General features: G+C 36.8%; 3 protein-coding genes across 10 annotated transcripts; 1 reads left to right on the top strand and 2 right to left on the bottom strand.

The window, feature by feature from the left end:
* The first annotated feature begins 828 nt into the window (after positions 1 to 828).
* Positions 829 to 5,973, top strand: LOC111782730 (calcium-transporting ATPase 1, endoplasmic reticulum-type). Of its 2 annotated transcripts, none has more exons than XM_087120686.1 (9): positions 829 to 984; positions 1,405 to 2,871; positions 3,280 to 3,352; positions 3,442 to 3,563; positions 3,707 to 3,991; positions 4,090 to 4,473; positions 4,594 to 4,703; positions 4,864 to 5,092; positions 5,187 to 5,973. In XM_087120686.1, exons 2-9 carry the CDS (start codon positions 1,462 to 1,464, stop codon positions 5,769 to 5,771), a joined length of 3,198 nt encoding a protein of 1,065 aa, XP_086976812.1. In that variant the 5' UTR covers positions 829 to 984; positions 1,405 to 1,461; the 3' UTR covers positions 5,772 to 5,973. The 2 variants fall into 2 exon arrangements, with proteins under 2 accessions (XP_086976812.1, XP_086976813.1); XM_087120687.1 differs by having other exon boundaries at positions 842 to 1,020.
* Positions 5,974 to 9,156: 3,183 nt separating this feature from the next.
* LOC147786542 (uncharacterized) lies at positions 9,157 to 10,951 on the bottom strand. The gene is made up of 3 exons (XM_087120833.1): positions 10,566 to 10,951; positions 10,255 to 10,407; positions 9,157 to 9,625 (listed from the first exon to the last, which is right to left on the bottom strand). Exons 1-3 carry the CDS (start codon positions 10,914 to 10,916, stop codon positions 9,419 to 9,421), a joined length of 711 nt encoding a protein of 236 aa, XP_086976959.1. The 5' UTR covers positions 10,917 to 10,951; the 3' UTR covers positions 9,157 to 9,418.
* Positions 10,952 to 15,398: 4,447 nt separating this feature from the next.
* On the bottom strand, positions 15,399 to 21,036 carry LOC111783582 (iron-sulfur assembly protein IscA-like 2, mitochondrial). Of its 7 annotated transcripts, none has more exons than XR_015414736.1 (7): positions 20,840 to 21,036; positions 19,057 to 19,274; positions 18,625 to 18,746; positions 18,425 to 18,533; positions 17,114 to 17,233; positions 16,165 to 16,343; positions 15,399 to 15,719 (listed from the first exon to the last, which is right to left on the bottom strand). XR_015414736.1 is itself a non-coding variant. In XM_023664508.2 (5 exons), exons 2-5 carry the CDS (start codon positions 19,237 to 19,239, stop codon positions 17,168 to 17,170), a joined length of 480 nt encoding a protein of 159 aa, XP_023520276.1. In that variant the 5' UTR covers positions 19,240 to 19,274; positions 20,840 to 21,035; the 3' UTR covers positions 16,842 to 17,167. The 7 variants fall into 7 exon arrangements, 1 of the variants encoding a protein (XP_023520276.1); XR_015414737.1 differs by having other exon boundaries at positions 15,399 to 15,702; XR_015414738.1 differs by lacking the exon at positions 16,165 to 16,343.

Raw genomic sequence — 21,036 nt, 5'->3', positions numbered from 1 at the left:
TCGAATGATTGGGTCACCGAGGCTAACGTTCAAAGTTTGGTTCAGTTTCTAAACCTGAGGCCTATATTTAATAATAAAAAAATGTGAAAAATAATTCTTAAAAAAAGCCAATATAATATATATAAAATTGATGGAAGGAGATATATAATTATTTGGTATTTCAAATAAATTACTAAAAAAAATGAAACTCGAGATGTTCATGGTCGGGGACGAGGAAGCCCTATTTCGTTCCTTATCTCAGTCAAATTTTCATTTATTTTTGTGGAGACCGGGATTCCTACTGTAAATTCGTGAGGATCTAATTACCGAGATAATATTTTCCCATTTATTATTTTTTTAAAAAAAATAATTATTTTAATATTGAAAAATAAAAACCGAATAAATCAATATATTTCACAAGAAAAAAATGTTACTCACGTCCTCTACATTTTTCGAGAATTCCCTCCGAGTTTGAGCCTTCGAGGTGGGTGCTACAGAGCCGAACCAGAACCAGAAGTAAAATGAATATTTCTAAAATTAAGATCTCGATTTTAAATTTGATTAAAGTATAGGGGCATAATAGCAAAGTTCCTTTTCCAAATCCCAAGTTTGGTATTCCGAAGAGAAACAAGTAGGAAGCTTCGTGCCACTTATTTTAATAACGATAAAACCAATTCCATGCGGAATCCCGTTTTTCTTATCGTGTACCTTCACAACACACATCACTCATAACACCACCAGATTTCAACACGTGGCAGAACATGATCGGATATCTGTTCGTTGTTAATACTACCGGATGCAGGAGATTATGCTGTTGAATCGCTCCTTATTTAACCTATTATCAGTTCCGTTCCACGGTTTGTTGTTGTCCAGTTCGTCGTCACTGGAAGCGTCACGTTGGTTTTGATTCTCTCTCTCTCTCTCTCTCTCTACGCTCTCATTCAGTCTATTCCAGTTTAGAGGGAGAAGCGGAAGCCTTTGCTCGTCGAAGATCCTGGAATTTTGGTACCTATGCTATGTCGTTTTGAGAGAAATGATTGGGTTGAGTGTTGATTTTGGTTTTGTTTTCTATCGATTCTCTTTGATTTGATGTTTTGATCCTGTTTGCTTGTCGAGGAGGTTTGGAGACGCGAGGATATTGTTGTTTCTTACGGATCTGTTTGAATTTGAACGATTTTGCTTAATTCTTCAATTTGGCTTGTGTAGGATAATTGCAGTGGGTGATTTTTTGGTTTTGTTTTGTTTTGTTTCATTTTTGTGTTAGTGATTGATTTTTACTCGCGTATCGTGAATTCTTAGTGGATTAAACTGAGGATCGAGTGTTTGATTTCGTAGTTTTGGGGATTTTGTTATATAATTTTGTTTTAATGTTGTTCTGCGTTGGATTTTGTCTAAAATCATCCTCTTCTTCTTCGTGATTTGCAGGAGAAATTGATTTTTCTATTGGATTTCTGTATCCGTCCAACGTGTTTGCTAATCTAAATGGGAAGAGGGGGGGAAAACTATGGGAAGAAAGACATTTTTGCTGCTACATCTTCGAAGAAAGAAACGTACCCTGCCTGGGCAAGGGATGTTCAAGAATGCGTAGAGAAGTACCAAGTGAATCCAGATCTCGGATTATCTTCTGAAGAGGTCGAAAACAAGAGAAAGATCTATGGTTTCAATGAATTGGAGAAGCATGAAGGTACCTCAATCTTGAAACTTATTTTGGAACAATTTAATGACACACTAGTTAGGATTCTATTAGCTGCAGCGGTTGTATCTTTTGTTCTTGCGTGGTATGATGGCGAGGAAGGAGGTGAGATGGAGATCACCGCATTTGTGGAGCCTCTAGTTATTTTCTTGATACTGATCGTCAATGCCATTGTTGGCATTTGGCAAGAGAACAATGCCGAGAAAGCATTGGAAGCCCTTAAAGAAATCCAGTCTGAACAGGCTTCAGTTATACGAAATGGTAAACGAGTTTCGATTGTTGCAAAAGATCTTGTTCCCGGTGATATAGTAGAACTCAGAGTTGGGGATAAGGTGCCTGCTGACATGCGAGTATTGCGTTTAATCAGCTCAACTTTTCGGGTTGAGCAAGGTTCCTTGACAGGCGAGAGTGAAGCGGTGAGCAAGACTGCTAAGGCAGTGCCAGAAGATACCGATATACAAGGGAAAAAGTGTATGGTTTTTGCAGGGACAACAGTTGTCAATGGAAATTGTATTTGCGTTGTTACCCAAATAGGAATGAACACTGAACTAGGACAGGTGCATGCTCAGATACAAGAAGCATCCCAGAGTGAAGATGATACGCCATTGAAGAAAAAGTTGAATGAGTTTGGAGAGCTTCTAACGGCAATAATTGGAGTGATCTGTGCTCTAGTTTGGCTTATTAATGTCAAATACTTCCTCACTTGGGAATATGTTGATGGGTGGCCTGCAAATTTCAAGTTCTCATTTGAGAAATGTACATATTACTTTGAGATTGCTGTGGCATTGGCTGTAGCTGCAATTCCAGAAGGTTTGCCTGCGGTCATAACAACATGCTTGGCACTTGGCACTCGAAAGATGGCTCAAAAGAATGCCCTTGTTCGGAAGCTGCCCAGTGTTGAAACACTTGGCTGTACAACTGTGATATGTTCTGATAAGACCGGTACTCTAACAACTAATCAGATGGCTGTGGCAAAAATTGTGGCCCTTGGTTCTCGTGTTGGCACTCTGCGAGCTTTTGATGTGGAGGGGACTACATATGATCCTTTAGATGGAAAGATAATCGGTTGGCTTGGAGGTCAACTGGATGCTAATCTGCAAATGTTGGCAAAGATCGCTGCTGTCTGTAATGATGCAGGTGTTGAAAAATCTGGCCATCATTTTGTTGCAAATGGAATGCCTACTGAGGCAGCATTGAAGGTGGGTGACCGAATAATCTCATGATCTTTTGATGTAACGATTTTATGTCACTTTTTGACTTTTACAACTGAAAATTCCCTGCCAGATTGGACAAAATAATAGTTTGCTAAACACATGGCCAAAGATGAAAGCTGTAAAGACTAGGAAACTAGAAGTCTTCTTTAAGTGACCACTGATAGATTTGTTTTCGTAATATTAGTGAAGGGGGGAGGTTGTTGTAGCCCGTAATGTTTGATAAATTTCTTTTTGCTAGTTATATTGTCTGAATGTTGATAAAGTAAGAAAAGGAACGTTGTTCAGACACTTAGTAATGATGCTGAAAATGAAGGCAAGGGCGGATGCCAACAAATAAACGTGTCGTGCATCTTATGTAGCTTGGTTACTGATGCATTTTATCTGCATGTTTAGGTTCTTGTGGAAAAGATGGGGCTTCCTGAAGGATATGACTCAAGTTCAGCTGACATTAATGGGGATGTCCTGCGTAAGTTCTTGACTGTTATTATTGCCTCATTTTCTTTCTTATGCATCTTTATGCTGACATGTTTTTGACATGGGAATGTGATTAACAAGGATGCTGCCATGCTTGGAATAAGAACGAGCAACGCATTGCTACTCTAGAATTTGACCGAGACCGTAAATCCATGGGAGTTATTACAACTTCTAGCTCAGGGAAGAAATCATTACTCGTGAAGGTATCTTCTGATAATCTCACTATTTATGTCTTGTTTGGTGATAAATTTTATTTTCATTGCTACTTAAATTCGGAGGTTGTAAAGCTTGATATCTATCAGCCTTGTGATCTTAATTAAGATGGTGCTTGACTGAACTGTGGCAGGGTGCTGTTGAAAACCTTTTGGATCGGAGTTCATTTATTCAACTGCTTGATGGAACTATAGTGAAGTTGGACTCAGATTCGAAGAGATACCTCTTAGATTATTTGCGTGAGATGTCATCAAGTGCATTAAGGTGTTTGGGTTTTGCATACAAGGAAGATCTTCCAGAATTTTCCTCTTATAATAACGGTGATGAAGAACATCCAGCACACCAGCTTCTACTTGACCCGTCCAAATACTCCACAATCGAAAGTAATCTTATCTTTGCGGGCTTTGTTGGGTTAAGGGTGAGTCGCTCGGTGTCTATGCCTTTTCATTTATTTATTTTGGATATTTGTATAGTTTTTCAATTGACTTAAGTTTGTGTCGCCATTTGTTTTGATAGGATCCTCCTCGAAAAGAGGTTCATCAAGCAATTGAAGACTGCAAAGCTGCTGGTATTCGTGTCATGGTTATCACAGGGGACAACCAGAATACAGCTGAAGCTATATGTCGAGAAATAGGCGTATTTGGAAAACATGAAGCTATAAATTCCAGAAGTTTAACTGGAAAAGAGTTCATGGCAATGAATCGGGAGGGTCAAAAACTTCATTTAAGACAAGATGGAGGACTTCTTTTCTCAAGGGCTGAACCAAGACATAAACAAGAGATAGTGAGATTGCTCAAGGAAGACGGTGAAGTTGTTGCAATGACCGGTGATGGAGTCAATGATGCGCCTGCCTTGAAGCTGGCCGATATCGGGATTGCGATGGGCATTGCTGGTACTGAGGTACTTACTTCGAAATAAGTTGTTGGATGTGTTATACATTAATGTTTACAATTATATAGTACCACTGATCATATTTAAACGGGCTTGCGTCTGCGCTCGAATGGAATTTATTTTTTCCAGGTTGCAAAGGAAGCCTCCGACATGGTTCTTGCAGATGACAATTTTAGTACAATAGTTGCAGCAGTTGGTGAAGGCAGGTCCATTTACGACAATATGAAGGCTTTTATCAGGTTTTTCCTCTACTTGAGCAACCATTCATCCATTTTCGTTGATAATATTCTGGTCATTGGACATAGCTGTTGGTCATTTATGTTACTGCCATCAAATATCAATATCTCGAGCGACCGTGCACGATTTCAGTAATGTTTATACGGTTTCAACTGATTGTAGGTACATGATTTCCTCGAATATTGGTGAAGTTGCATCAATATTTTTGACAGCAGCACTGGGTATCCCCGAAGGGATGATCCCTGTTCAGCTTCTCTGGGTTAATCTCGTTACAGACGGACCCCCGGCAACTGCGTTGGGATTTAATCCACCTGATAACGATATAATGAAGAAACCGCCAAGAAAGAGCGACGACTCATTGATCACACCCTGGATTTTGTTCCGCTATTTGGTATTTTTTGCACCCCTTCGCTTCCTTGAACTAACTAATATAACTTCCTAATGAGATGAAAATCTAATTTCCTAGCTTCATTTGATGCTCTCAGGTGATCGGACTTTACGTAGGGGTAGCAACTGTAGGAGTATTTATTATTTGGTATACACATGCATCATTCTTAGGCATCGACCTGTCTGGAGATGGCCACAGTCTGGTCTCTTACTCTCAGCTCGCTAACTGGGGTCAGTGCTCATCTTGGGACGGGTTTTCGGTGTCGCCCTTCACAGCTGGGGATGAAGTCTTCAGCTTTGATTCGGATCCATGCGATTACTTCCGCTCAGGCAAGATCAAAGCATCAACCCTGTCGCTCTCCGTCTTGGTAGCCATAGAGATGTTCAATTCCCTCAATGCCCTCTCCGAGGATGGAAGCTTGTTGACAATGCCCCCTTGGGTTAACCCTTGGCTCCTCCTCGCCATGTCTGTTTCGTTCGGCCTGCATTTCTTGATTCTGTATGTGCCATTCCTCGCCAAGATCTTTGGCATCGTCCCGCTGTCGTTGAACGAATGGCTCTTGGTTCTGGCGGTGGCATTGCCCGTGATCATAATCGACGAGATTCTGAAATTCGTGGGAAGGCTTACAAGTGGGTTGAGGACTTCTCGCCCGAGGAGATCATCGAAGCAGAAATCGGAGTAAAAGTGGAGAGTAGAGTTGTTGTTGATGTTTTTCTGATAAAGTTAAATGAGAAATGGGTGAGTCTAGCATTTCTTTAACTCAACAATATTTTTGAAGCTGGCAGAGTATATTACTTACTGTGGAAACAGTATGATACTTCGAACATCTTTTAGTTCTCTAATTTTAGTGAATATTATTGAAGGATATGGTTCTTTGTTGCTTATTTCAAGTGAACTTCATTCTTTTATCATTCGCACTCCCACTTGCTAACCTCATTACTACAATTTCTTTAAACAACTTTCACTTTTTCTATTGACTCACACCATCGACTCTGATACCATGTGATATTAGTAACAAATGATACCAAAGCCAGACACGGAGTGGTGTGTTGGTGAGGAAGAGTGTGCTAGTGAGGAAGTTGAGCTTTAGGTTGTGAAAGTCTCTTTAGTAGACGCGTTTTAAAAACTTTGAGGGGAAACTCGAAAAGGAAAGACCAAATAAGTTAATATTTATTAGCGGTGGACTTGAACTCATATTTATATTCCCTAGATTATCTTGAGCCATGTATACATTGCATTGGTCTAAACTAAAAAAAAAAGACTATTTCGAAAACTAATCAATGATGACCCTCCATGGATTCGCCTGTAAAGGAACATAACAGGTATAGGAACTACTAAAGGTGCTAAAAAAACAAGAACAACAACTACTAACAAGAACAACAGCTACTAATTCATCCGTTAATATATTTCCAAACTAAGTGATAAGGGTTTTGTGAAATCTTCTAAGATGTTAATGGGTAAAAAGATTGGAGTTGGTTGAGTGTATTTACCGAAATAACTTAATCCTTTTTTGCTAAACCCGCATAGAAATATGCTACTGATGTGAGTAAAGCTAAAGCAATAGTAGTATTTATATCATTTGTGGGTTCAATTTAAATTATATTAACGACGAGAACAACAAAATCTAATTGAAGGCAAACACGAGGAAGAGACAAGAGACAGAGACAACCAATGATGTAGGACGATCTATAGTCTGATGCATGTTATGGAGAGAGATCGTCAATCAAAGGCCAAGTAAAATATATCAACCATGAAAATGGAAGACAATTGATTGGACAATCGACAAGAGAAAAAACAAAAGTTGTCTCGATAGATCAAGTCGAGAAAGTGACACGCAAGCTGATCATTTTTATGAGAGTAGTCAAGCCGAGCTCAAGTTCTATAGCCATCAAGCTGGTGTTGTGAATATCATCAGTTTGGCCCCAAGGTTGAGCCTTAGCATATAACTTGTTTTCGTGGAACGTCGCTATTTTACTTTATATCCGTCTCCAAGTGGGTTGAATTGTCCATCAACTTCCCAAAAGCAAACAAATTTGAACCAATGCCACTTTTATATCATCATATGCAGTGGAAGCCTACCTTCATTACCCACATACTTGCACTAACATAAACAACTCTACCTTGCTAACCTATGACACTCCACTCTCGAACCAGGTCTGACAATTCCCGTTTAAATGGAAAATAAGGAAGACAACGAAAAAATATTTCTCTACGTTAACTAAACGGGGTTGAGAATGAGGATTATACTTAACATCCTCAATCCTGTCCTCTCTCACTCGATTTTTATTATAAAAACGGTGAGATCCCACGTTGGTGGAAGAAAATAACTAAACGTATTTTACAAGTGTGAAAACCTCTTACTAGCAGATACGTTTTAAAAACCTTGAGAGGAAGCTTGAAAGTGAAAGTCCAAAGAAGACAATATTTGCTAACGTAGTCCTTTAACTGTTACGCTATGTTGTCATATTGAAATTTGAGCTTTTAGATTTTATATTCAACGTTATGAGAATCATACCCTGATTATAAAAAATAAATGAAAAATTTTGCGGGAATTAAAATTGAAAGAAGGAAGCAATTCCCACGTAAAGATATGTTATAGTTTACCGACTATTTACCTCTCGTAATAATTTTTTAGGTTAAAAAATTACGTACATACAAAATTCACAACATTTCTCTAATCTAAAATACAATTTTGATATTTATAATCTCGTTTTAAATTGGTTCAAAAAGTTAATTTTAGAGTACGGAAGCTCGAGATATCCATACCCTGATCTACAGTACCTTTCGTTCTAGCTCGACATTTAGAGCACGGAAGCTCGAGATATCTAAAGAATTTTTGTTTCATTAACCTATTAAATACACAATTAAAAGTAGAAGGTTCGAGAAAGAAGTGAATCGAGTATAGATATTATTGTGTTGAGTTAGGCAATGAAAATGAAAGGGCACTTATATTTCAAAGTGTTGAAGATATATTCATCACCACTTTGCCCTTTCCTGTTTCTTTCTCAACTATAAGAACTTTCTTTTCATTCATATCCTTTTTTTTTTTTTTTCCTTTTTTAAAATTTATTTTCCACTAATTATATATAATAATTAAAAATTAAATTTATTTAATTTACTTATTTTGCAAATCATACTCTTATTTTTAAAAAGTCGAGTAAATATCCCGATACTTTACCAAATTTGCAAAGTTTATCATTTTTGTCCGTTCATTTTCAGAAAAATAATATATGTGGTAACATATAATAGGTAATATAATCATAATGATATGTTTTTTTTTTACATCGGATCATTAAGAATCGCTTCTAAAATAAGTAAGGTAACGAGAAAAACATTCTCATTATACAACTCAAAATAATATAATATTTAAATATTTTAAAATCTCGTCAAAATAATTTACGTTTGGTTTTGTTGGATGATGGAAGTCCCACATCGGCTAATTTAAGAAATAATCATGGGTTATAAGTGAGGAATACTAACTACATGGTATGAGACTTTTTGGGGAAGCCCAAAGCAAAACCATGAGAGCTTATACTTAAAGTGGACAATATTATACCATTGTGGAGAGTCGTGTTCGTCTAACATGGTATTAGAACCATACCCTAGACTCTAATCTATCTTTGTCCCAAATGCACGTGCCATGATAAAGATGTCTGGGGTGGAAGTCCCGTGGGACCTACCCAGAATAGGGTAGAGATTTCCCGCTTAGACGGAGAAAGAAGAGTGAGTGGGGAGAAAAATAAGAAAAGTATACATTAAAACGTTTTTTTTTAAACGACTATTTTTATAAGAATAATAATAGAGAAAAATTCTTCGAGAATTCTGTTACCACTTTGTGGACGTTTCTAGTACATAGCCCCACTTGTCGTGGACATCTCTAAGCTCGCTAGCTCCTGTACCTTTTTCAACCGACCAATTCGACCAAATAATATATGTTTAATCGGACCAAATAATATATGTTTAATCGAGAGATTACATCATTTTAAAAATAAAAAAATTAAAAAAAAAAAAAAAAACTTCTAAACATTTAAAAATTAGAACAAATATTTTTATAGTTTTAAGTTCACGTCACATTTAAATAATATAAGCAATCGAGTTGCTGAAATTATACTACTCAATGTTACAAATATGTACGTTCGTATGACAATTCATTCAAAATAGAATTTAATTTACAAAGTTGGATAAGGTATTCTTATCATCTTTAAGGTTGATTGCTCGATTTTCTTTCTTATGTATAATTCAAATAATTGTGGAACGGAGGTTTGAACCTCAGCGAGTTGTTTTCTTTTTATGGTAGAATTGGGAGGGTATAAATGTAAATAGTAAAAATCAAGGAATAAAATTAACAGAGTAGGAATCAAGAAAGGTGATCCATGAGCCATCGTCTTGGCCGACTTCCTCCGTCGTGGCATTGTCGTAGCAACTCCATGTCTCTGTTGGCGAGCTGGTCGAGTTACTATTCTCAGCTTCTTCATTTCTCGCAAACCTCCCTCTTATTCGCCTTCTACTATCCGCCAATGTCTTCCTGCATTCATACTACCATATTCCCGAGCATTCGATAAATTAACAAGTCATAATTGAACTAAACAGAGATAATGTAATATAATATAAGAAAAAAAAAAGTTCAAACATATTCCCGCGTTCATACTACCAAATTTAAAAAGTATTAAATAAAACAAGTTCGACACAAATTTGAAAATTTACGGACGTATAATAATAACAGCTTTAAGTCGACCACTAGTAGATATTGTCTGTTTTATTCTGTTACGTATTGTCGTCAACTCATGATTTTAAAACACGTCTATTAGGGAGAGGGTTTCATACCCTTATAAGGTCCTCTCCGACCGATGTGAGATCGATACAAATTAGGTTATTTTAAAGTTCATTAACGACACAAACATGTTCTCGAGAGATTGAAATTATAATTAAATAAAAAAAAATTGTAAAGTATTTTAGTTTTTTAAACAACTTTATTAAAAAAGAAAAAAAAAAAAGAAAAATAAAGAACACTGGTGGTAGCTACATATGAATAGTAATCCTATCCACAATCATTTTTAACTCCACCAATATTATACATGAATTTTTGTTCTTCTTGTAGAAATTAAATATATATTTTTTATAATTAATTAAAAAAATAAGTGGAATAAATAATAAAAGATAAATACCTTAATTTTCTTATTAAAATTCCTCTGATTTCTCTTGGTTTTATACTTCTCGATTCTTTGTCTTTTCTCTTCGGGACTATACCGACAAGCTTTGGTACTCATTCCTTCTATTATCAAGCTGCTTTTACTCGAGCTTGCCATTTCTGTTCTTCTCTGTCATCTCGTAGGTTAGGTTGAGTTGAATTAAAATATGTTTTAGATTGGACTGGCTCGAGTAATAAATTTTCTTATTAAACAATGAACCTAATTCAACTCGACTATAAATTTTTTGGATTGGATTGGTTCGAATAAATATGAGACATATAGCACACCTGCAAATCACTGGAGCTGTAAGCCCTTCTCACAGAACTTTCTAAGTCGAACAACGTTGAAATCTGAATGCCTGGTCCGTGGCTCATACTCCGTTGAGGCTTTGATGTCGGAGACCCGTAGCTACTACAAGGTCCACTACTACAACTATAATTGAGCTCCGAGGGTAAGAGCCCCGATGGCTCTAGCATCGGGGCCAGGTCGCTCGCGAGGAGCGAGGAGAAGGAGGAGGAGGAGGAGTGGGAAGATATGAAATGAGGGAAGGATGCAAGAAGTGGTGGCGACATGGCGAGGTCGGGGGCGGGGAGGTGGCAGAGAGAGGCTTCGAGGGTGGCGGAGGAGAAGGCGTGCATGGTGAGGTGGCGGAGGAGGAGGGCGGAGAGAGGAGAGTTTGATTTGTGGAATGAAATTGGATGGAGATAGAAGGGGTTAAGTAGGATTGGGAGAGATAAAGAGAGATGACATGGATGCTGACGTAATCAGTTGGAGAGAGCGTTGACCATTTCTTCTTCGAGAATCCAATAATATAAAATAAAATAAAAATAATAAAAGAGAATTTTCTCTCTCTAAACGTTTTTATTGTGATGAATTTCTTTATTGTCTCTAAAAAAATATCAATATCTCTATCCCTTTCAATATAACTTGAAAAGGTTCTTCCTTCCCAATTCTTTTGGCATCCAATTTGTTCAAAACGGTCCAACTACATCGACTCAACGTCATGCACGAATAAAATCTAACACGACCGTTAAGGAATAACGTTGTTTAAAGAAGTCATCACTAGTAAAGAAGTCATCACTCGAGCCTTAGATTTGGAACCAAACTAGCATCACCAGCCATGCTTGTAGCTCAGTTCACGAACTAGCCTAGTATGTGCTTCAGTCTTCTCCTATAGCATCAAATCGAACGTGTGTGCTCTTAGTTGACCACACAAGGGTGTAGACGAGTGTCATGATGCGATTGAGGAGAACGGTGCATCATCTAACACATTATACAAAGTGGGCATTGAAGAGAAGAGAGGCATAAGTAAGTGAAGGGCAATGAGTAGACAAGATTTAAGAGATAGACTTGTTAAAGAGTCAAGTAGGGACTCGAACCTTAACCTCGAAAGTCAGAGATCTTGAGGGAATTTGGGAATGCAGTTCTGGAGTCAAGTCTGTCCATATGAAATATGAATGCTCACCAATGCTCCACGATACCTTTGCCAAAATGACGTTTACCGGAGGAGTATTAAAAATGACTTAAAATGTACTATAGGTGGAGGCATGGTGTCATCTCTTCACCACCCCTGGGCCCTATGGCCTAAGCTAACTACCCTGTAGCATATGTGTGTGTCACAGTAAAGGCGAGTGTTGTGAGACGAGTGTCTCGAGCGACTTCATTTGAAATGGGTCTTTCAAGAATAGTATCGGACGCCATGGGTGTGCCGGTATTGCACCTTAGCCCAAGTGTCAGAAGTTGGATTTTGCACCCACTATTTGGTAAGGTATTCGTAAATAACATGACATGGGCACAGGAGGGCCAATGCCTCGATTGAACTCGGATGGATGGATGTTCAAAATATCCTGAGATTATGAACGACACGTGGACCCGTTCTCAACGACATGACATATGGACTATGTTAATTGGGAACCAAGATGAGATGATGGGATGGGACGTTGCACACAAGAGACCTTGATCCCGAGTAAAGGCAAGGTCGAGCCGTATCACTTGGCCTAGTGTAGAGGCAAGTCGGTTGTGTCGTAGATGACTGAACATGCACGTGCAGGTGGCGTGTAGAGCCGAACAAGTTTAGATTCCGCAAAAGTAATGTTTAATGAGAAAAAAACTAATCTCGCCTAATTTCAGATGAAGCCACAAAACTGAGGCAAAATATGAAAATGGAGCTTGGGTTCTCCTTAAGGTTGGTCACGAGTGTGTCAAGATCATGACGTTGTACGGTTGAAAAAGTACGACTGTGACACCTGACATACGCTATAACGCCTCATATCCAAGATTTGGATCATGATTCGAAATCTGGATTCGATATTTGATGGCCCCGACATTTTCTTACAACATGATCACGTTACCTACTTCTCACTTCTTAAGTGTGAAAACTATCCCCACATACCAACACGATTTCTTCCGGCATGCTTAGCCCAAACTCACATGCATCCCAGAAAAATTCCTAAGAGGTCATTCAATATAGAATTGCTCCAAGTAAAGCACGTTTAATCATGAAGTTCTTATGATTGAGCCACCGAAAAGGAAGGCGCACCTTATTAGCATAGGTAGTGACTTCATTTTCTTTAAGCATTTCTTAATCATTTTATCTTCAGAACCTCTTTTATTCAAATGTAATCTCGGTTCATTCATGTATTCCTACTTTATTCGGGTCTTACTTATATGCACTCCCTCCAACCGTGACTTGCACCTAGCCACCTCCCTCGCACTCAACTCGACGTCTCCAAACATCTTTTCATTGGTTCGACTAGGCTTAAACGACTCTTCACTTTAATTCTTGCCATTTTCAATATTCAATTTTTTATCTTAATTTAAAAATATTCCAAAAAAAAAATGATCTAAATTAAATTGATAAATTACTCGAGATAATTAGATCGGTGTTAGCCAAAGATTAACGTGTGTTATCATGTGCTTCTATATGTACGAGTGTTCAAAAGACTCAGTAACCTAAAAAATTGAATCGACCCAACCCAATTGATACCGTTTGAGTTAGATTATCAATTTCATAATTATTATTTATGGTTTGAAAACAAATAAATATTTTACCTATTACCATTTTACTTTTATTACAAGAAAATTGAATAATGACTTGAGGAGCCCGACCCAGCCCGACTCAATATTTTATAATTGAGTTTGGTTCATTATTTAATAAAACTATTCGAATAGGAAAAATATCTTAATCCGACTGAACCCCAACTCATGAACACAAATAACTCTGACCTTTTCCTCGAGTTGGGTGTAGGCGCCAATCAAGTATTTTTGGGACAAGATACCATTTTCTTTTGTTCGTGGAGATAATGTACTTTTGGTCGTGGATAGGAGTTTCTTTTTTTAGGTAATTTTTATGAGCCTAAATAATTGATCTCGATCATTTTAAATCAGATACCACAGTAGTAACATTTTTTACAATACTCGATCATATTTACGATGTCTAGACACCAGCATAATCATCTGAAGGTTGATCCTATTCATCTAGTTGGTCATTTTTGTTTCACCATCTTTTTGACATGTTAGAGACATTCAAGAACATTGACTTAAAACGTTGTAAAAAGTCTACGATAGCATTCTGACTTACGTTAGTCTTGCACTTAAAAAAAAGCTTTATACACATGCGAAAGTGTGCACGACCTACTTTAAAATGAAATTCGAGAATTAATAAATAACATTTATAAATTATAAAGATTAAGAATTTTGAAAAAAAAAAAAAAAAAAAATTCTAGAAAGTGGTTCTTGAAGTGATATAGGTGATTTTGATGGGCCTACTTAGTGAGTTGGGGAAAGATGCTGTTTGAAGGTCCCCTCCCAATCTCTTTGCACCTCATTGCCAATTTGCATACAATTAGTATCAATTCATTTTAAACCCTATATTCAAATGTATATTCAAATGATAATCATCATGATTTGATATTTCCTCACTACCACATCTTAACATTTTATTACTAAATATCGTTCATTACTAATCTCTCATTTTATGTTATTCGAAAATGCTTTCTGTGATTTGAACTCTTATCGTTACAGACGCGTACTCCAAAATGAACTTTTGGAGAGAACCTTTAATTACAAGTTTAGTTCATTCATCATACTCAAAGTTGAAGTTACAATCAACATGGGAGCTTGAAAAAATAACGAGAATCGATGTCATGGTGGAAATACCATATGGTGATTATCATATAGAATAATAGGTTTGCAAACGTGTTGATTGACTATAAATGCGAAGATTATCTAAGAGTTCTATCATTCAAGGGCAAGGGAAAAACATGATCTCCTATTTCCCATGCATGATAGATTTTTGTCCTATACTATTCTAAAAAAATCAGGCTCGGAAGTAACACAAAAATACAGTTCTCCTCCAAAATCATCATTTTTTATGAAAGTACAATGCAATATAAAGTGATTTCTTGCACCTAAGCACAGGTTTTACGGCCCTTAAAACAGGAGTCTCAAACATAACATTCATTACTTAACTAAACCAAAGATTTCATTAACGTTTTCTTTACGAGTAGGTTTAAATGATCGAAATCTTCACTTAAAAACACTTATCTTTTCAAAATTCTTCATCTAAAACTAAGACTTATGATTGAAGTATGTGAGGGTCACATGGGGATATGTATTAAACTAATAGGGAAGTGGTGGTGGTGGGGCAAATCCTGTCTTTGTTTTTGGTTATCAAAAGCAAAAGGGCGGTAAGATTTGACATCATCATAAGCATATTCATACTCATGTTCATGTTCATGGTGGTAAGTGGAATACAATATTAATTTAACAAGGGAACTACCTGGCTAAGCTAGACCTATTACAAGGGAAAATCAATGAATTAATGGGAAAGGGCCCCCTCTCAAAGTTTATGCCTAAAAAATAATAATTATCCTACTATTTCCACTCCTCGTTGACCAAATCCTACATGGTTATGTGGCGATTTTTGTATCACAAGTTTTGATTTCTAGGGGTTTGTAAATTCTTTAAACTCGAGTTGTACTTGCTTTCCACTGTAATCGACTATAATCGAATGAGAGTGGATAAGAAGTTTGTGTGATTGATGTGAGGAAAACAAAAAAAAGCCTAATATAATCAATTGATGCATGTAATCAAGTTCTATACTCAACCCGTGCTTGATCTAACATCCTACTAAAAAAAAGCCTCACATTTACCTTAAGATTCAATGTGCACTAAAAGTACGTATACATGTTGGTGGAGATTTAATACCTTTTTTGATGGCAGCACAAGGGAGAGTCATGAAACGTTGGAAACTCCAATAGTGAAAAAACGGTAGCTATCAAAGTCAATAGAAAACGATGAAAGAAAGTGAAACTCTTCTACATTTGGGTTAATGGGAACCTCACAAATTTTGACGTCGTTAAACTCAGCTCCGGTGTATTCTATAAACACATGCACCGACGCCATCACAATGTGCGACAGAAGCTGTAGAAGAAAAAGCACTTACAAAAGACAGGAGTTAAGCTTTTGATTTTGTGTCTTAGACCAGCCATCAAACAAGAGCTAAGTTTATGATTTGATGTCTAATAAGCTTGCAAGAAAAAAGGCTCGAGAATGCTTAAAAATAATCATTTCACTACATGAGAGAAGAGAATATAGTTTAGTAGGTCACTTTTTTGCTAATCTAATCGTGAGAAGCAAAGGCATGCCATTTGAAGGTCCATACAAAATGTAATAATAATGGCATATTGAACCAGGTATTCCAAATAATCTCACAATATCTTCTAAGTAGTCATTACACATGTTTATAATATTCAAAATTAACCTAGAACAGCGTATATTGCTTGAAATGATATCCTCTTTTATGATAATATTAATCATTTTCATGATATAATATCAATATTAACCCCCCCAAATTCCAAACTCACATTTATATCACTGGCTTACCATAAAGTTCCCATTTTTACCAAATGAGAAAGTGAAAGTTCTAATGTAACTTCATAATGTGATACTATTTTGTTTTGCAGCATGTGCTTTGCCATCATGGCTTGCACCTTTGTTGTCCATAAATTCAGACCTTAGGGCATGTTCTTTTCATATCAGAGGACCCTATAAATTTCTCTGTCCTTGCAAAACAAATCATTGTTAATGTATAGAAAAAAAACATACCAATGTCAATATTTGCTTAATGACTCAAATACTCAAGGCGATGCCTAGGAAGAGTACACGGAGAAACGATAGAAATTCAATTGTCAACGACAAGCTCCCGCACCTCCTATCATTAGAAATCTAAATTGATTGTTCAATAGTAGAAATTCAACATCCATCGTATTAACATACCTTGTAATAGAGATAAATGTGGGATCGGGATTCTTAACAATTACAATATTGACAAACCTTTAATGAAGGTAAAGGTAAAAATATATTTTGATGCTTTTGGAGTAAAAGGATTGCTCCAAATTTTACCCATATAAGATTTGAAGCTATGATGCTAGCAACTAAATGCTCGATTAATAAGCTTCTAAGAAACAATGGGTTTAATTAAGATTCTTGAATAAAATAAGAATATACAGTCATTTATCCCCCAAATATAGTGATACTAATGGCCATAGGACAATTATAAGTGATAACAAAATTGGGAATGATTTTTTCAGTAGATGAATCCAATATCCAGAACATTTTCTATTTTCACAATGTAATAAATTATTGCCGACTCATCCTCAGAACAAGAGGAAAGTTTTAGATCAAGGACGATTACAATCAATAAGGTTATTTTTTGCTTAACGCTGCAATAATGATTGAAGTTCTCAGATGATAAAGAAGTGGAAGATGTACATGAAAATATAAAATGGCCTTATTATCAGAAGCAACCAAGTGATAAACATACTCATCATACCTTCAGGTTTTGATAACTACTTCTATGCCTTATAGGAAGCAAGCTTTGAGGTGATTATTGTTTGACCATGAAAGAACTTTTACAACTACACCCACCAACGGCACTTGGATTTGTACTCACCTGCACGTAATACAAGAATTCAACTTCTGCAATACTACTTATTCTATTATGATGGGATATCTAAGATTGCATAGGAAACTTTTGGTAAAATGTGGCTTGTAGGGCGTATTACTGCTCAAGGGTACATCACTTTATTTTTGATAGATTATAGATGATGCTTAGAGGAAAAATGTGAGATCCCACATCAGTTGGGGAGGAGAACGAAACACCGAAGGGTGTGAAAACCTCTCCCTAGTAGACGTGTTTTAAAAACCTCAAGGGGAAGCCTGAAAGGGAAAGCCTAAAGAGGACAATATCTGCTAGCGGTGGACTTGAGTTGTTACAAATTGTATCAGAGCTAGACACCGGGCGATGTGCCAGCAAGGAGGCTGAGCCCCGAAGGGGGTGGACACGAGGCGGTGTGTTAACAAGGACACTAGGCCCCAAAGGGGGTGGATTGGGGGGTCTCACATCAATTGGAGAAGGGAATGAGTGCTAGCGAGGACGCTGGGATCTGAAGGAAGGTGGATTGTGAGATCCCACATCAGTTGAGGAGAAGAACAAAACACCCTTTATAAGGGTGTGGAACCTCTCCCTAGCAGACGCATTTTAAAACCCTTGAGGGGAAGCCAGAAAGGGAAAGCACAAAGAAGATAATATCTACTTGCAGTAGTTGTTACAGAAAATTCCTAGAAATTCTAAGGTATCTACTTCCTCTGTTCACACAGTAAATTTTCCTTTCTATGTTATACCCCTATAGTTCACATATATTCAAAGGTAAAATGGTGAATGCCAACTCCAACAGTTAGAAGTCCAAGCGCATACATATGGGGAAGGATAGATGGGAGTGGACATGGTGTGTCTTTTCAGGTAGGGATCTACCGTATGGAGTGTTTCCCAGCCCAGGGCTGAAGGATTCGCACCTCTCAGTATACTTCTCAACGTAAATAATACTCTGGACACCAAACAGTAATTATGAAGGGAAAGAGACTCTGTAAATGGCATGATGCAACAGTCAAATGATAGATATTCTAAGTATGACATTAATGGAAGTTGGTATTTCAGTATTTCAATTTCTTTATCATGACTCCATTGATTGAATAGATGTCATAGAACTATAATTTGCAATGGTCTACACACTGCTATGGAAATAATAAACAAATCTAAGAAAAAGTGGTGAGCCAGCAATAATGAGAGATAAGTTTCACTTACAACAAAAGCAGAACGAATCAGCTCCTCGACATAATCAATTGTTGCTCCTTTTACAAAATCGTATGAGATATTATCGACAACCAATCGAACTCCCTCCTTCTCATACACCCTGCAAATATGAAAAGAGAGAAGAGTAAAAAAAAAATTAGGAAGTAAAATCAAACCAGTGACAGTCTTTAAGTGGATAATAATTGTTGAACCTATCATCAGGATTGGTTTTGTCATCCAAATCGAAAACATATTGAAATCCAGAACATCCCCCAGTTTCTACACTCAAGCGAAGCATCTTTTCTTCCTTCGGCGCTTGCAATTCTTTCATTCTCTACAAGATATGTCAAGAGTAAGCAAAAAAGTAAATCAAAACAGTTCTATGAACCCCAATATAGGCTGAAGTGGTAACAAGAGAAATGCTCAAAATTCAAATGCTTTACTCAAATTTCAAGAATCCAAAGAGCACAATAATGGATTAGCATCCTAAACCCAGAAACTATAGTCCCAAATGGTGCACAATAAGAGAATAGTCCAAAATCAAGAACTAAAACTAGAGGATGACAGTGAAATGGATGAAGAATTCCTAAGTTATACCATATGGTACTTGTACAAAAAAGGATAACATTATATGTATAGAATACCCGAATGCAATTATCAGTCATTTGAATGGTATCAATAGGCCCAGATGAAGATGGAGATGGAGATGCCAACAAAGAAGATGCTTCTTGATGAGCTGAAACAGAAGAGCTAAGAAGCCTCTGATTCTCTCGAATACGTGCCACCAAGAATGGTGTTAACCGCTGAATTAGCAATCTAGGGGCCATGCCTTTGCTCTCTCCTCTCAAATTTTGATCCTTATCTGCCCAAAAATCCATGTGATAATGGCATTAATATGACTAGTGAGGAAAATGCTTATCATAATTTACTTGATACCACATAGATGTAACATTCAATATGATAAGAGGAAAAGATTAAAAAAAATTATACAAATGAAAGCCTTCGGGACTTGTATAAAATTACAGTTTCCCAAGAAACTTCCCAAATTCCTAACAGGTTACAAGATGATTCATCAATTAAGATTATAAAAATATGGGATAACCAAACCAACACTTAATATACAAGTTAATTAGAAGACGAGAAACCCACCCATATACCACACAAATAACTACAATTGGTCATTCAAAATATGAACAAAAAATTAAACTTTCTATATTCAAAATATGAACATAAGATTATAACTTCTAAATTCAAACTACGAACAAAAGATAAAACTATCTATAATGAAAAGATTTTGGGTTCAATAGTTATTTAACATAATTTTGAGCAGCAAGTCATATATTCAAATCACTATAACATTAATTCCATTCAATTAATATTGTTAATCACTCGTTGGCCCTCATACTAATTTCCAAGCCCACAATGAAGAGGATTGTTAAGGAATATGAATAAAAGATTAAATTTTAGTGTAACCTATCAGCTTATACTTTTAGGTTCATTTGCCCTTGCCGTTATCTCATGGATACTGAAAAACAACCAGCCACCCAACAACTTTTTTTTTTAACAAATGTTGCAGGTACGGAGAAATGAACCTTTGACCTCAAGAAAAGGGGTAGATGTGATATCAAATGCCGTTGAGTTATGCTCATATTAGCATCCATTCAGCAACGTGTGGCAACACCTCAATCCTCCAATGTTATCAAAGCAACAATAAGGATTCAAGCAGGAGCCTTGTTCTCTAATAAGCACCTAAACTCTTGTCTATCTATCATAATATATGAAAGTAACCTTTTTGAAGCTATCCTACAAGGTTTGAGGCTGAAAGTATACATCGTTGAGACTAAATCTTGCCCATCTAATCTTATCACTAGCACTAACTAGGATAACTACAGATCAAGCTTTATGAGGACCACAATTTGGCTCAATGGAAGTCATGTTATATTATAACAAACTATATCTAGAGGCATTTGAAAAGTCGTAGGAGGACGGTTCGGTCGTACAAGGAAGTATACTCCAAAATGGTGGACCATCTTCCTAGAAGGAAACAATTGGGTAACTCAGACCAGTTCAAGCAGAGTGAAAGCTCAATAATTGTATTTCCAAAACATAATAATTGCAACATAGCTATGATGGTCGAAACAACATTGATAACAAACACTACATGCCGAAAATCACAAAGTTCTTCCTTCCTAAGTTCTTATCAATAACCCTCGATTTTAACTATTGAGTTAACTTGTTCCAAAAATCATGCTTATGAACAGTTTTCTTCCTACGCATATCGAAATTAAACAATTTTTATCTCAAAACTATCTTTTCTAAGTGAAGATTGAAGTAAAAATAACCAATTAACTCATCTGAGTAACAAAAGAAATATCATATGAATTCACAATCAGGTCTTCTAAAACTATAGTATACACAATTTAATACCTGATACGAAAGGATGGCAGCCGACAAAAATCAGAGACGAGAAACAGAGCTGCGACGCGGCATGAAGAGAGGAAGGAGAAGCGGCACCGAGCGCGAAGGAGGAGAAGGGGCGGCGCGTGAAGGCTGCGATGGAAACTTGCGGAAGCTACGGAGAGGACGATTGGGCAATGGGATTGGGCTTTGATTTTATTTCTTTA

Source organism: Cucurbita pepo, chromosome 20, assembly GCF_057944985.1.
Source record: "Cucurbita pepo subsp. pepo isolate OVF chromosome 20, ASM5794498v1, whole genome shotgun sequence".
Taxonomy (NCBI): domain Eukaryota; kingdom Viridiplantae; phylum Streptophyta; class Magnoliopsida; order Cucurbitales; family Cucurbitaceae; genus Cucurbita; species Cucurbita pepo.
The sequence above is the reverse complement of the archived record's forward strand: the minus strand, read 5'-3'. Positions and strand labels throughout refer to the sequence as shown.